A 16,428-nucleotide genomic window follows, 5' to 3' on the forward strand; every position below is an offset into this window, starting at 1 on the left:
GGGATGGTGGTCAAATGTTTGAAGAGGAGAATTTGGATTTGCTCTATTAGCAAAGGATCCTTGCAAAATCCTTAGGAAGGTAGAGACAGTGTATAGGCAAGCAGGTTTTTAAAGGCAGCCCTGAAGTTGTATTAAATGGAGGACCAGTTGGCCTGAAGGAAGCTCCAGGAAAGAGGCTGCAACTGTCCCAGAAAAAAAAAAAATGATGAGAAACTGAGTTGAGGCTTCTACTTAGTTGAAGGAATGAAAGGGTCGAATTTAAATTCATTGTAAATTCAAAGGACATCTTTAAATTCACTCTTATGCAGAAATAAATGAAAGAAATTCATCTTACTAAAAAAACAGCTTTCTGTATATCTTTATGCTCATGTATAAATTAGTGGAAGGCACCCAGGCAACATATATCTGCTCAGTCCTAGACACAACTACTAGGTATATAGTCAGCATGCATAAACATATACGCATGCTCTCACACAAGAAACCAATTATCAGTTAGGTTATCAATTAGCATTTATTAAGCACTACGTGCCAGGCATTGTGCTAAGTGCTGGGGAGAAGGAAGGCAAACAAGAATACCTGACTTAAGAGAGGATTATCTGTGGAAAAGAGTCAGAGAACACAGAGGCTTTGATATTGGTTCATGCTATTAAAAGACAAAGACCTTGTGTTCAGCACATCTCAAAAAGATACCCATCAGTGCTACACTTAAGTCTTATATATTAGGTTATGCAAAAGAGACCCTTAGTTAATGATGGTGCTAAATCGATAATGATAAAGAGTTTAATATAGAGCTTTAAACTTTGCAAAGCACTTTAAGCACGTTAATTTACTTGGGCTGCCCAATAATTCAGAAGGAGTTCCTATAATTGGAGGCCAGGTGACATCATGGAAAAGGAGCTAACCTTGAAGTCAGGAAGGATGAGGAGTTCAAATCCAGCCTCAGACACTTGCTAGCTGGTAACTCGGGGCAAGTCACCTAGACTCTCTGAACCTTAATTTCTTCATCTGTAAAAAGGGAATTGATAGTAGTACATACCTCATAGGGTTGTAGTGAAACTAGTAAAGTGGTTTGCCAACCTTTCTTCAGTTTTTCAGTTGTGACCCCATTTGGGGTTTTCTTGGCAAAGACGCAGGAGTGGTTTTTGCCATTTTCTTCTTCAGATCATTTTATAGATGAGGAAACTGAGGCAATCATGGTTAAATGACCTGCCCAGGGTCTTACAGCTAGAAAGCATCATGTGTTTGAGGCTGGATTTAGACTCATGGCCTCTTGGCCTGGACCCTCCAATGCTCTGTCCACTGTGTCACCTCGCTGCCCCAAGATAACTTCTTGTTAAATTACTTGTATTAAGTGATTTGTCCAGGGTCATACAGGAATTCAGTATCAACCAGATTTTGATTTGATTTGATTCCTGGACCATCACACTCCACTCCACTGGTTTCCCATGATTGTAAGTAAGGGAGCAAGCTTATGAACATTTTCCTCCATACTTCTGAACTCCAAGCCCATGCCCTAACCCAGCCTTACCACATATTCATCAATGAACTGCCGCAGGTCCTTGTAACCATACTTTTCAGCAATGGTGTTGGGGTAGTGACCGTGCTTGTTGGCCACACTGTAGGCTTGCAAAGCTCCAGGGCAGGTCAGCAGCAGGGCTGTGAGATTTTTCAGTCCATACTTGGCAGCAAAATGAAGCAAGGTGGGCAGCTCCTCATCCCGCTGAGCTGAAGAAACATTGAAGAAGACAGCCTAAGAGATGACTGTAACAGCACCGGACCTTCCTGTTGAATGCCGAAGGTAAGATAATGGTACCAGCCGAGGAACATGGGAGGGACGCCGTCAGTACCTGCTCATGCTTTTTGGTCAGAGCTCACAAGGGGAAAGATGAGATAGTTTTTTGCCATGAATGCAGAGTCACTGCTGGGGAACTATAGTCTTGGCTGGCAGGGGAAATAATGTTAACTTAAAAGGAACCAGAATTCTAAAGAGATTTTGGAAACCAGGAACCTTGTGCTGGAAGGGACCTTCATTTTGAACTGAAGTCTTATGATTCCAAGTTCAACAATCCTTCCAGAATACTACACTGCCTCCCGGAAATAATACAATTATAGAGATCATTAGGAATAAGATACTGTGCTATTTGGAAATTTCAGTGAGCTTCAAAACTGTGATATGTAATGGATTAAATACCAGAAGTCAGCCTCCTAGTTTTTCTACCTAGTTGTATATTGTACATAAGTCTGACGCTGAGTATTTCATTTAATTCCCTCATATTGCGAAACAGAGATGGCCTTTTCCGCAAAGGAACACCATGGGAATGAATGAGTCAATGTTCATTAATATACAGCCAAAATGGATAGTGGGGAAAGTCCTAGATTTAGAGGCAAAGGAACTGAATCCTTAATCTATAACTTATCATACATGTAGTTCTGGGCAAATCACATCACCTCCCTGGGCATGGACTGACTACAAATTTAAGGTCCTTCCAGTTCTGGGATCCTTTACAATATAATAAAATTATAATATAATAACCATCGTGGGTAAAGTTCCTGAAAATATGCTCAATATTATTCATGGTTATACCATGAACCCTGGGGTTTGTTGGAGCCATCACATATTGGATCATGTGATCTAATTAGATCATGAAAATTGGTTGTTAAATTTTTAGTGAGAATATTTACACTTTGGAAATCAGCAAATGCTACACATTAGGGCTCGATTTATTATTTTGCTGAGTGTCTCAACTTGCAAATATGACAAGGAAAATGCTGTTTCTGCAGATGAAACCCAAAAGTGTGCACTGCATGCATTTTCTCAGCCAGGGAGCCAGTTGTTAAATATTTACCAAGAACACCACTGCATGAATCCCATTACAGAAAGAAATACTGAATTAGCAATTAGGCTCACCAAGAACATCACCTGCATGAACCTCATTAAAAACCATTGAATTAGCAATTTGGCTCATTTTTTGTCATTTTAACCCAGTTTTAGGCCTCAGTTTTCTCATTAATAATAGAGTTAATGAGATCTATAAAAGTCCTTTCAAATAATCTATGAGTTTACAAGATTTTATAAGTTTAAAAGCCAGGGACTAGATGTGTGACTTCATTGGTATAGGGACTTTTGACTGAAGAAATTTACTCTCCTAATGCATACTGACAACTTTGTGTCTTTTGTAGTCTTCAGGAGTTACAGGTCTTCTTAAAACTTTTTTCACTTGTGACTTTTCATCTGAGAAATTTTTACATGACTCTGGGTATATAAAATAGGTATACAAATCAAATATTTACTGAGAATGAATCAATTTTGCAACCTCAGTATTCAGCTATGGGATCCCATGTTGGGTCAAAACTCACAATTTAAGAAGCTAGGGCCTAAAGCACTAGAGATTAAATGCTTGCTTAAGGTCACACAGTCAAATATGAGTCAGAGGTTGAAACTGAATCCAAATCTTTGGGGCTTCAAAACCAGCTTTTTGTTTACTATGCCACATTTTCTCTCATGAGAATCATAATTTTATGTTAAAGAACTAAAATGATAATAATGATAAATAACATTTATATAGTGCTTACTACAACTATTCTCTCATTTGATCTTCACAATGACTGTGCTATCATTAGCCCCATTTTACAGATAAGCACACAGATTCAAGATTAGAGTTTGCATGACCTTGGTTCTCTGGGGTTCATTTATATACTTACTGATCATCATATCCTCTTCTTCCAGTTGGTTGATCCCAAACAGATGCAGTCCACTTGCAGGAATATTTTTCTTGAGAGATTCAGTTAGAAGTTTGTCAAGGGTCTCGATGTTGTAGGGCACAATTTTAAAAGCCTGAACACACAGAGAAGTGAAGACAATCAGCTTGGAGGTCTCACTGACCCATCAAACAGGGAACATTTGCTAATGAGCTCCTTCACCCCTGAAAGTTTAATTTTGTCTGAACTATACCTGGCACATGAACTCCACGGGATTGGCTGCACTAGCCAGTAAGTTCTCAATTTCTTCCATGTCAGTATAATAGCAGACAGTTGCTTCACATACCATGAGGTCACCTGAATAAACCTTCAGATAAACATCTCCTGAAGATAAGTCTAAGCAAAAAAGAAAGACATCAATGAAACGGGAGTGATCTATGTCAGATCTATGTAATGTGTCTAGCAGCTGGAGTTCAGCATCTAAGCTCAGGGTTGAGGTTTTAGAAATGAGCTTGGAGCTGCAAGGAGAATTTGGGAGGTGATGGGAATAGAGACAAGCAGTTTTTGCTCACACAGGAAAAGCTCATTGCTAGTTTTGTTCTTGGGGTTTGAAGATGCAGGAACTCACTGAAACTCACAGCTAAGTCACTAGTTAAAATTCATTAGGAAAGAAAGTTGGGTTGCTGGCAAGAGAAAGGAAAAAAAACAAACCCTAGATAACTAAGTTTTATAGTGTTAAGTACTACTTCTTCTAAAAGAATACAGCCCCTCTGTCTAAATAATATAATATCTGACATTTCTATTATACAATATTATGTTGGGACCAAAAAAGGGAATAGATATTTATAAAGCACCTATCACTATGCATCAAGCACTGTGCTAAGTGCTTTATAAATATTATCTCATTTGATCCTTACAACAACTTTGGGAAGTAGGTGATAACATAATCTCCACTTTATAGATGAGGAAACTGAGGTAGACCATAGTTAAGTGACTTGCCTAGGATCACACAATAAGAATCTGATCTGGGAGCAGCTAGATGATGCAGTGGATAGAGCACCAGCCCTGAAGTTAGGAGGACCTGAGTTCAAATGTGCCCTCAGATACTTAACACTTCCTAGATGTGTGACCCTAGGCAAGCTAGTTAACCCCAATTGCCTCAGAAAAAATAAATAAATAAAAATTTTAAAAAATCTGAGTCTATATTTAAACTCCAGGACTCTGTGCCTCCAAGCTGCATTTGACAAAATACTTTACATGATGCTCTTTTCTGATCCATATAACCACTCTTATTAGGTAGTTATTTTATTATTATCCAAGTTTTACAGACGAGGAAACAGGCTCAGAGAATGTGCCCATGATCACATTGTTAGTGTCAGAGGCAGGCTCAAGGACCTCCTGACTCCACATGCAGTAGGATGCCATACTGTCCCTCAGGCTGATCCTCCTAGATGGGTTTGTACTACCTAAAATGGGCTTTGCCAATTCATCCTCCTTGCCATTATCATATGCCACATGGGCCAATTCAAAGGATGGAATTGGGTGTGCTGTTCATACCAGTTCAAGAGAACTGTTTGTTAAATTTCCAAAAAAAAAAAAAAAAAAAAAAAAGGATACAAATCAGAGTTTGATTTATTCTTTTGTTGATTGTCTAGAATGATGTATGAAAGTGATAGACAACATGTGAATAATACAGGTTAAACTTTGAATTGCGTCATGTGTACCCTGTTTCCCCTCAGAGAGCCAGCTGTTAAAACATTTATCAGCACACCCACTAGCTGGTTTTCTAACACTACAGACTGAAGTTACAGAGGGCTTTTTTAAAACTACAAGATCATTTCTAAAGCTATTTTTTGGGGGGATCCGAACTTCCTTTTCCTTTAAGATACCAAGGTGCCAGAACTCAGGATCAGGAATCTGATTTGATACCTACTCCTTCTTTTGGGTCACTTTCTAGGTCAGATCATTTAACCTTACTAAGCCTCAGTTTCCTCCCGGGTAAAATAGGACTAATAATACCAACCCTGAGAAGAGGTAGAAAAAGTATGGTCCTGGCATCAGGAAACCCAGTTTTAAGTTTCAGCTGATGCTACCTGTAATATCTGTATAGATGCCATGTAAATTAACTGGGCTCCGATTTGCTCAATTCATAAAACAGGATGATGCTAAGGATCACTTACTTTCTTATAGGGTTTTATATAGAAAATAATTTGTAAACCTTAAAAGAATCTATAAACACATCATCATTATTAATCTCACTAGGTTGTTGTGAAGTTTAACTCTTTGGTTCATTTATTCATTTGTTTCTTGATTCATCCATCAATTCAATAAGTCTTTATAAAATACATCCTCTGTACTAAAGACTTTGATTTAAAACATAAGAGTTCCTGCCCTCAAGTAGATTACCTTCTGTCAGGAGGGAGAGAAAACAATGTATACATACATGATATGCCTTAGTGTTACTGCAGTTGGAGCTAAAGTGATATTCCTACTCGCCACCCCCCCCCCCAAAAAAAAATAGGCCTGGCTATTCTCCTGCTCCAGGAGGTCCCTATTTTCACTAAAACAAAATACAAACTCATCTGCTTGGCATTTAAAATTCTTTGCTGTCACTTAGTATAGTTGCACTAGGGCTCTTGGGAAACCCTATATAAAATAAAATCTAAATAAATACAAAATGAATACAGAATATTAGAAGAAAAGGGGTTAATAAGCTGAGAAATCCCAGGAAAGACTTTGTATGGGCTGAGTTTAGATGAACACCAAGGATTCTAAGAGGCAGAGGTAAAGAGGCGAGTGTGTTCCCAACGTGAGTTTCAGACAAAGCGTGTGTAAAGGCAAAAACCGGAAATGGACTGTCTTGAATTGTAAAATGCTAAACAGTATATACAGTGTGTTTAGCTCTTATTATCAGTAATAATAATTAACCATCTCAAGCATTGATTATAAGATTCTTGAGTTGCTGAATTAAGGAAGAGAGAAGAAAATTAGTGGAACCTTGCTTCCTGAACATTAGTTTAAATTGGTAATGTTAAAGAAGATCAACTTACTGGGGGCTTTTACAGAAAGAGTGTATTCATTCTCCAGCTTGGCAAGCACACGTACTGCAGGGGAGTTGTTCGGAGAGAATTCAGCTTCTGTCTTCACTTGGTTATCCAGCTTGCATTTCACAATAACATACACTGTTGTGTTCACCTAAGGGGAAGACAAATAAATGTACCATGTTTTCTTAACCATTTTTCAATTAGAAAGCTGTTCAGGGGATGTGCTGGTTTACTCAGTACTGATGCCTCCACCTAGAGGTTGCCCTACACCAAGTAGCCCTCCATGATTCTAGTCCTGATTACTGTTACTGGCTATGGAGAAGTTGATTCTCACATGGGAATTCATTTTCCTCTTTTGTAATATCAGGAGACAACCGTACCTCGTAAGTATCCATGTCCTATAAGCCCTTGGGGAGAACTCTTGTTTTCTGGGTTTTTCCATCAAAATATCAAAATCTCCTTCATTTCTTACTGCTAAGTAAGCAACTCTCTCAATCTGTGCTGCCCTAATAAGGCAAATTCTATAGTCACAATTATTGCTTAGCTTATTGTATACCATTTTCCATAAAGTCCTTTATCTCAGGGCCTTAAGGAAGGTACAAATGTCAACTTTTATTGCTAATAAAGTGGCCTGCTCCTGCTGGCTGGGGTTCAGGCCTGCCACCTTACCCCTAGCATAGTTATATCTTATCATTTAATCAATAGAAATCACCTATTTTACGTATTACATGCTAGGCACTGGGAACATAAAAGCAGACAAAAACATGGTCCCTGCCCTTAAAGGAATTTACATTGTAACGGAGGAAACAACATAAAATAACTATGTATAGTCTATTTATCTTATCGATCTATCCATTCATACACCTGTCTGCCTGCCATCCATCCATCCATGTATCCATTGGAGGAAATAATATATAAATAATTATACATTCTATTTCTCTTATCTATCAATCCATCCATCCAACCAGTCACCTGTTTGCCATCTATCCATAAATCTATTCACCTGTCTTTCTGTCAATCAATCAATTGATTTATCTATACAGTAGACATAACAATCTCAGAAGAAAGGCTCTATCCAAAGAGGAGGTAGAAGGAAGAACAAGAAATACCTCTGGCAGAAAGTGGGATTTGACCTGGGTCTTGATGGAAGCCAGAAAGTGGAAGGGAGAAAACAACATTCTACCACCGCCTTTCTCAAAGTCACATTGGAATGAAGACTCTGTGAAGGGCTAGCTAGCTAAGAAGGAAAATATTCCTTCCTGAGACTTTCAGCAGAATGTGATAAGGTCCTTACCCCGCAACGAATTCGGTCTGGCTGCACCACCATCAGGTTCTCCGGTGTGGCCTCCAGGGAATTGTTCTTCTGAGAAAAGGAAATATTCTCAGATGGAAGAGGAACCTTCTCGTCTTCAGCCTCAGTGTCCGTGATGGAATCACAGCCAGAATCTGTGGGCAAAAAAGATAGTAGATCATGAGAGGAGCTTTGCTAAGAGCTCATTTCTAAGCTGATCAAGTAAGTAATCAACAAACATTTATTACGCTCCTGCTATATGTGAGACACTACCCTAAGACTCAGGGAAGAAAGGAAATATGTATTTCTTAAGTGTCTATATGTAGCAGGCACTGAGGTAAGCACTTTTGCAAATAGTGTCTCTTCTGATCTTTTCATTTACAAGGAGCTTATATGAACCACAGCAGACAACAAATTTTGTAAGGAAATACTGGGGAGATGCTTCAGTCAGAGAAATAAATACACAGTGCTAGATGTATTCTAAAGTCATCACTGCCAGCTTTCAGATTGAATCCACCTGGGAAAAGCAAATAAGATTTATTAAAGCTGGAACCATAAAGGGTCTCAGAATCAATATTGCTTTCCCAACTCCTGATGGAAAGCCACTGTTCTCTTATTCCTTCAGTTCCTGTGTTTCTCTTGACTGTAATTATTGGCCCATGTAGTTCTATATCCCATTCTCCCTTGCAACACCTGCAGAGAGATCTCCCAGTGACTATGGAGACTTTCAGCCTCCAGGCTTGTTCTGTCTTTGGGAACTCACATCCTCTTTCTCTTCACCTTGCTTCCATTTCTTCAGCCCCTGGACCTCTCTTGGTTTCTGTTTACCTAGCTCTAGGATGATATATACCACTCTGCCCCTGCACTATCTGCAGATCTCCCAGTGGCTATTTATAGGGATGTTGATTCTCTAGATGTGTTCTCATTTCTGATATTCAAGATACTCTTCCTACCTCCCTCCATTGCCTGCCTGTTTCTGATTACATTGTTGTCATTACTTCCTATATTCCGTCCCCTAATTGCCTACTGTTTCTGATATAGCACAATGCACTATATGATAAAATGCCAGCTTATTTAACATAATTTGCAAATGCTATAGGATACAGATGGGGTGATTGCATTTTGCCCCCAAATAATAGATCACTATGGGGTATAGAGGATATTGGAATTGATCTGACATAGAAGCGACTGTACATACCACATTTATGAGATAAACTAGAAAAGGAAAGAATTCATGGATGTGATGGGACTTAACTCAAAAGTCAAAAAGTATTAAATTGGCCTAGGTCTTAAAGAAGGTACAGGGATGTAGTATGGCAAGTTAGCAAATCAACAAACACCTACTATGCGTCAAGCACTACGTAAAGTGTCAGGGAAACAAATAAAGGTAAAAACAAGCAAATAGTCCTTTACCTTTAAGGAGCTCATAGCTCAATGAGAGAGACGATATGTAACATATACACATATAACATTTATATGTGGCATATATGTAACATATGGAACAAATGGATGTATACATATGTAAGCAAGTTATGTGTAGGATAAATCTCTTTAGAAGGGAGGCATTTATATAAGAGACAAAGCATGGACCACTGATCCAGTTGTACCAGAAAAACACTGTCCTTGCTCCTTAATAAGGTGGGATGCGGAAATGGTATATTTCAGATCCCCTAGAAAAGGATGTCACTTGCTCCTTCTTCTGTTTTAGCAAGACTAAGGCTTAGAAGGCTCTGAATCACTGCAGAGATGAAGTACACAGCCCTCTCCTGCATCTTAGGTACCTGGAGCAATAGGGAATGTAGGCACCTCTCCCTAGTTATGATTCTGTGTACTTCCTAAGGTCATTTTGTATTATATACTGACGTTTTGTTTAGGACAGATTGGATTGATTGCCATTCAGAAAGCTAATTCTGAGTTACTATGAACATAAATAAAGGCAGAGAAGCAAGAGAACCTAGTGAGTATGTTTAATAAGCAGTGGGAAAACTGCCTTAACTAGAATAGAGGGTGTGTTTTAGCAAAAGGAAGGAATTAAGATTGAAAAGGAAAGGTAAGAGTGAAGGGGATATGGGAAACAGTAGAGGATTGTTATAGAGTCTTCTACAGGGAAGTGACACGAAAGCAATGATTTGGAAAGATTAATCTGCCAACAGTATGCAGGACGGATTAAAATGGGAGAGGCAAGAGGTATTGGAATCTCCACCTGGAGAACTGTTGCTTTCTAATTGAAAATAAATACTCAAGACAATACTTTTTGATCAATGTCAAAAAATTCAGTTATTCAAAACATTAAATGACTGAATATAGAATCAATATAGGTAGTGTGTCTACAGATTTAGATCACAGCACATGTTATCATGTGACTTGTCACAGTCCAATATGGTCAAGCAGTCATCAAGTCCAGTGAGGCAATTAGGGTTAAAGGACTTGTCCACAATCACATAGCCAGTGTCAATTGTGTGAGATGGATTTAAAGTCAGGTCCTTCTGAATTCAGGACCTCTGTACCATCTAATTGCCCCACCAAGCTTTTTTAAAAAATATATTTCCATATTTTCCATGTTGTTCAAGAAAAATTAGACCAAAAGAGAAAAAAACACAAGAAAGAAAAAAAAAGACAAAACAAACAACAACAACAACAACAAAAGGTGAAAAATACTATGCTTTGAACCACATTCAATCTCCATGTTTCTTTCTCTGAGTATGGATGGCATTTTTCCATCTCAGGTCTTTTTAAAAAACGATTTTGATAACTATTTTAGTACAATTGATTTCCTTTGTAATGTTATGTATCTTATTTTATTTTAAACATTATTCTGAAAAAGGGTCTATGAGCTTCCAAGAGGTCCATGACACAAAAATGAGTAACAATTCTCGGTGCATGGTATACATAAGGGAGTATTAGGAGATGATGAGGGAGGAGTCTGGACTTAGAATTTTATCAGCATAAGGAACCTCCAGAGTGATAACATCTTTTGTTGATATAAATCAGCCCCTCCTAACTTATGGTCTTGAGAGAGAGTTCCTTGTACCACTAAGAGGTAGGGGGAGGGGATAAGAGCATGAAATACATAGGACACACTTTTCTAGGCTGATACTGAATGATAAATCAGAGGGAGAAAATCCATGAGTGAGGGTATGAGCTTTGGTGGTTGATTTTTTTTTTTTTTTTTGATTCTGTGTGTATGTATTGTTATTACTATAGCTGTTGCTGTTAAATACTTTTAATAAGTTCTTTGCAAGTGAGGAAGTAAATTGCTTCCAAAAACACAATTCTAATGCACACAAAGGCAACATTATAATTAATCTTTTGCTGGGCTCTTGAGTGGTAACAGGATAGGCCAGATACAAAGGTCAAGACTGGAAGGCTTAGGTCAATTGGGGATGGCCAACAGTTAATGCAGATTGGGGTTATGACTGCAAAGATCCAGCACAACCAAGAGTCCAATAGTTCCATGGAAGCAGAAGAAAGTAAATAGTTAAAGTGAATGTATCAAAGAAACCTCCTTTTTGCTTTAGGAATAATAGAATAAGATAATAGATTCTAGACAATGAAGCCCAAGACAATGTGTCAGGGTCCAGTCCAGGCAAAGCTGAACCCACTGACTTATCTGGACCAGACCATTAGTCTGATGCCACTGGCTTCCTTGCCATTTCTTGCACATAACATTCCATCTTCAGGCTTAGTGACTTTTCACTAGCTAATACCCATAACTGAAATTCTCTCCTTTACCTCCATCTCTTCTTTTCCCGGAATTCTTTCAGATCTTATCTTCTGTAAGAAGCTTTCCAGATCTCCCTTATTGCTTGTGCTTTCTCTCTAAAATAATTTCCAATTTGTGTGTGAATATATGTACATACACATCTATCTATCTATCCATCCATCCATCTATTCTTCTCTTTCCCTCCATTCATTTATCTAGCCATCCATCCATCCATCTTATTTATCCACCTGTTCTATTTATCTATCTATCTATCTATATCTATCTTTCTAATTGTTCTCTGTTGGATGGTTACCATCCACCCATCCACCAATCCATCTGTCTCTCTATATCAATCATTCTATCGTTCTATTTGTCAGTCTGTCCCTCAGTCTACACACACACACACACACACACACACACACACACACACATGATAGGTACCTATATGGCACAATGGATAGAGCACTGAGCCTGAGATCAAGAAGACGTAGGTTTAGATCTGGCCTCAGAAACTTACTATCTTGATGTCCCTGGATAAGGCACTTAATATCTGCCGGCCCCAGTTTCTTCAACTATAAAATGGGGATGATAATGGCATCTAACATTCCAGAATTGTTATGAGGATTAAAATGAGATGTCTGTAAAGCACTTAGCATAGTGGCTGGCACATAGTAGGTACTCTCTAATTGCTCATTCCCTTCTCTTTCCCTTGTTTATTATACATATTTGTTTGCAGGTTGTTTGTTCCATTAGAAGGTAAGATCCTTGAGAGCAGAGAGTAGTGGTGGTGTTTTTGTTGTTTTTGCCTTGTCTTTATCCCCAGAACATAGTATGATGCCTGGCATATAGTAGCTGCTTAATAAATATTTGTCAACTTGATTCATCCAGAAACAGAAGTCAAGTTTTACTTAAATTCAGCAGACATGCACTGATCACCTCCTACATACACAGCACAGGAGGAGGTGCTGGAGGAGCTACACAGACAGATGATACTCAGTTCCTTTCCTTTAGAGCCTCAAATGAATAAGAGGAATAGGACGCATACAGAAATGTTTCAAGGGGAAAAATGAGTCCATTAGAGGCACACAGTGCTAAGTGTGCTTTGAGGAAGGAAAAAATCCTTTTTGCAAATTGAGCCCGCTAAAGTTGTTGACTGCGGCAGATGGACTTGGCTCACTTTGTGTGAAAGGTGAGCGATAAGAAGAATCCCACTCATTTTGCCACTTTCCAATGAAGACAGTGGTCTGTCAGAAAAAAACCCAGTGGTCTACTCAATTTCAAAACTGTTTGGACCTGACTCAAAATTGACTCCGACTCACAGAAACTGCCCTATTTATTTAACCCATTTAATGGGTCCAGGGATGCCTCAATTTTCCAAATAAAAAGTTCCCTAAGGTGATTCAGAGCACAGGGCTTTTCTGAATGCTTTCCTACATAAGCACTGCCTTTCTGGGCTTTATATACTTAAAAGCCACAGGCTGCAGCTGAGATGGATTTTTTTTAAACAAAATAAGAGATGAAGGTCAGTGCATTCAAACAGCGGTAAACCATAATTGCTACTGGGCCCCTTAAAAGCTTGTTGTAAAAGCTCCAAAGTGGCTAAATGTAATCCACCTCGAAAGGAGGTCAAACAATCTTGAGGTTGTGAATGCTTCAATTTTACACATTAGTGCCCTGGCTCTTCCCTTTCCCTTGATAAAGTTCCATCAGTGAGGAAAAGCAGTTGAGCATGGGTGGGATTGGGATCATGGGGGGCATAATAGCAAATACAGTTCCTGTACCATTTGGAAACAGCATGTATTTAGAATGGGGCAAATAGTCTTAACTATGAGTTAAGGAAAATCCTCAAGGATGGCAAGAAACAAAGGTACTGACCTCAATGTGAAGGGTAAAAATCATTTGAAGAACACTGGCTATCATAGGATGTAAACTTCCTTGGGGAAGGTCTTACCCTTCATCACACCCAAAAAAGATACCACTCTCCCCACCCCCCCTTTCTATAGCCGTCCCTGGTATCAAAATTGAGCTTTTCCTACTTATTATTAATTCAATGTATGCCTTTAATGGATATGCATGAAGCACTCTACTAAGTGTTGAAGATACAAGTAACAAAGAAAAAACTGCTCAAGCTTATATTCTAATGGGAGAAGCAACAAGGACATATTAAAACATGTAACAAATATAAAATGGATAAATATCTATAAAATAGCTATAGTATATGCTGAATAAATATATACAAAGTTACTGTAATACAAAATATGAGGTATGAGATATGAAGAAACATAAGGCAAGTTCCTTGAGAACAGAGATTGTGTCTGTTATCAAGACTCTCTATTATATATTATATTTTCCCAGGCTTCTCTGCCAAGAAAGGAAGAGTCATATAAAAGATAAAGGTTTTTAGCATTTGAAAAGCTTGGGCTTAGACTCCTTGCTATGTATCTAAGGATAATTTATTTACCTTCTCAGGGCCACAAGAAAACTTTTAAGCAACGGGGAGATGGTAAATGTTTAACAACTGGCTCTCTGGGAAAAGTTCAATTTCTAATATTAACATCCTCTCCATTACTTTCTTAAGTCTGGACAATCAACAAAATAGCAAACAAATCCTAATTTGTTTTGCCAGTTTCCAATTTGTGGCATTTGTCAATTTAAATACTACAGTGAAAATGTAATAACTAGCTCTCTGGGGAAAGTTTAGTCTCTATTATTAACATTTTCCATCGCTTTCTTAAATCTCAACAATAAAAAAAACAGCAAAGAAGTCCAGATTTGTGGCATATGACAGTTTTCAAGGTATAAATGCTTAGTGAAAATTTAACAACTAGCCACCTCTTTGGGAAAAGTTTAATTTCCATTATTAATATTCTCTCCATAACTTTTTAAAGTTTAGACAATCAATAAAACAATAAATAAGCCCTGTTGATTTCAAAGATATAACTGCTCATCGTGAAAATTTAACAATTAACTCTGTTAGTGAATATTTTTGGGGAAAATGATGTAACCTTTGGGGGAGGAAGGGCCCAATTCTCCCAAACCCTGGGAAAAACATATCTTTTCCAAACAAGCCCTTCCCAAGTTAAATGGTTTCATTCAATCAGAGATCTTGGTCAAATCATTCTTCAATGATACTGAGATCTTTTGAGGATGGCCCAGAGCCTCTTCAGGGAGTTCCCAGACTCTGGGAAAAAGCCTTCCAATTCCCAGTTAAGCAATTTTATTCAATTGGAGATCTCTATCTGATGGTCCTTTATTACTTAGCTGAGACAGCTCCCAGCTCCAGGCCAACATTTACCCATATAACCAGGGGTCTGTTATGTTAACACACCTTTAACAAATTCCTATTGAGGAGTTTTGCCCACCAAGAGAGCTTCTTCTTAGCGAACAATAAAACATCCTTTTCTGCCACAGATTTCGGGTTTGCAAATTCTTTTGCATTGGACCTGCGTCTCTGAGCAGAGGGGATCTCTCCCCCTATTCCCACACCTCATCAGTAAGAGGAGCAGTCTTCAGCATATCCCTGCCTCTATAACTCTAAATTATAGACAAGTGGCTGATCTACATGATCAAAGGGAGTGTGTTTCCATACTAGCAGTTTCACAACCCAATGAAGGTAGGGGTGAAAGGCAAAGAGAACCAAGGTTGCAACTGGGCAAGAGGTGAGGGGTGATAAAGTCACCCAGATGGCAGGTGACTTAATAAGTAGTTTGTCTGGATTTCTCAGAAACTCCTAAAATTGAACTCACAGATTAGGGAATGAGAAATCCACAAGTTATGGCATCTCTAAGGAAAAGCCTGGAAAATGCCTTTCCTATACCTCTATGCTACACTAACAATTTACCCAAAGGAAGGAAAGAAAGACTTGATGTTTTAAAACAACTTCAGGTGAAATGTGCTCAAAAAGACAGCCAAATTTTAGGAAGAAGTTCATGATTTGTAAGGCAATAAATTTTAGGAAGACATTCATGATAATAATAATAGTAATAAGTGTGCAGCACTTTCCCAACCTCTCTTTGCCATGAAGGAATTTTTATCACCGGGATACTCTTCTAGGAGCCTCTAATTTAAGAGAAGGGCCCGGACCAGCTGTGTCCACTATGTTTTTTGGGCTCAGATGCTGATTTTGATGTGGGAAACACTGATACTGTCCTGACTTGAAGGGGACCATGAGGTAAACTCCTTGAATTCCAAGAAAGACTCGCCCCAGGGAATCAAGATAAAGTGGTTTCATTTTGTTACCTTGGTGGGATTAGTTAATGTCAGGACCACTCCTACTTAGCCCAAGGTGGAGATCTAGATTTCTATCCACCTTTATTGAATTGGAGATTAGTCTAAGGACACTTACTCAATTGGAAAATTTCTATTCAATTTATAAAGATCTCAGACTGATTTCAACTTAAACTGCCCCCAGTCTCTAGCCAAGTTTCAAATTCCTTATAAAAGGGGGCAACTTGGTGCACTTTTTTGCAGAGGGACAAAAGCAGAAATCATGCCAAGGAACTTCTCTCTCCTTGGCATAGCTGCCTTCAAGGATCCTCTGCCCACTGAAAAGACATTTTCTTTTCAGCATTAACTCCTCTTTATCTCTTTCATCTTTTTCCTAACAGGACTACACCCCTTCTTTGCCTTCCTGTTGAGATTTCTTTGCTAGGAGATTTCTGTGCTAGGTACTTTATCTCCCTCTTATCTGC

At 38.6% G+C, this 16,428-nt stretch overlaps 1 protein-coding gene across 2 annotated transcripts in view; it reads right to left on the reverse strand.

Moving 5' to 3' along the window:
- PIK3AP1 (phosphoinositide-3-kinase adaptor protein 1) overlaps nucleotides 1-16,428 on the reverse strand; it is a 145,969-nt gene that overhangs the window by 59,777 nt on the left and 69,764 nt on the right. For both annotated transcript variants that reach the window (XM_051981765.1, XM_051981766.1), the window contains exons 3-7: nucleotides 8,038-8,189; nucleotides 6,750-6,894; nucleotides 3,953-4,095; nucleotides 3,703-3,835; nucleotides 1,529-1,725 (exon numbers count right to left, since the gene is read on the reverse strand). In XM_051981765.1, the coding sequence (XP_051837725.1) occupies nucleotides 1,529-1,725; nucleotides 3,703-3,835; nucleotides 3,953-4,095; nucleotides 6,750-6,894; nucleotides 8,038-8,189 (770 nt within the window). The remainder of the gene's footprint in view (nucleotides 1-1,528; nucleotides 1,726-3,702; nucleotides 3,836-3,952; nucleotides 4,096-6,749; nucleotides 6,895-8,037; nucleotides 8,190-16,428) is intronic.

This window comes from Antechinus flavipes, chromosome 2, assembly GCF_016432865.1.
Source record: "Antechinus flavipes isolate AdamAnt ecotype Samford, QLD, Australia chromosome 2, AdamAnt_v2, whole genome shotgun sequence".
Classification (NCBI taxonomy): Eukaryota; Metazoa; Chordata; class Mammalia; order Dasyuromorphia; family Dasyuridae; genus Antechinus; species Antechinus flavipes.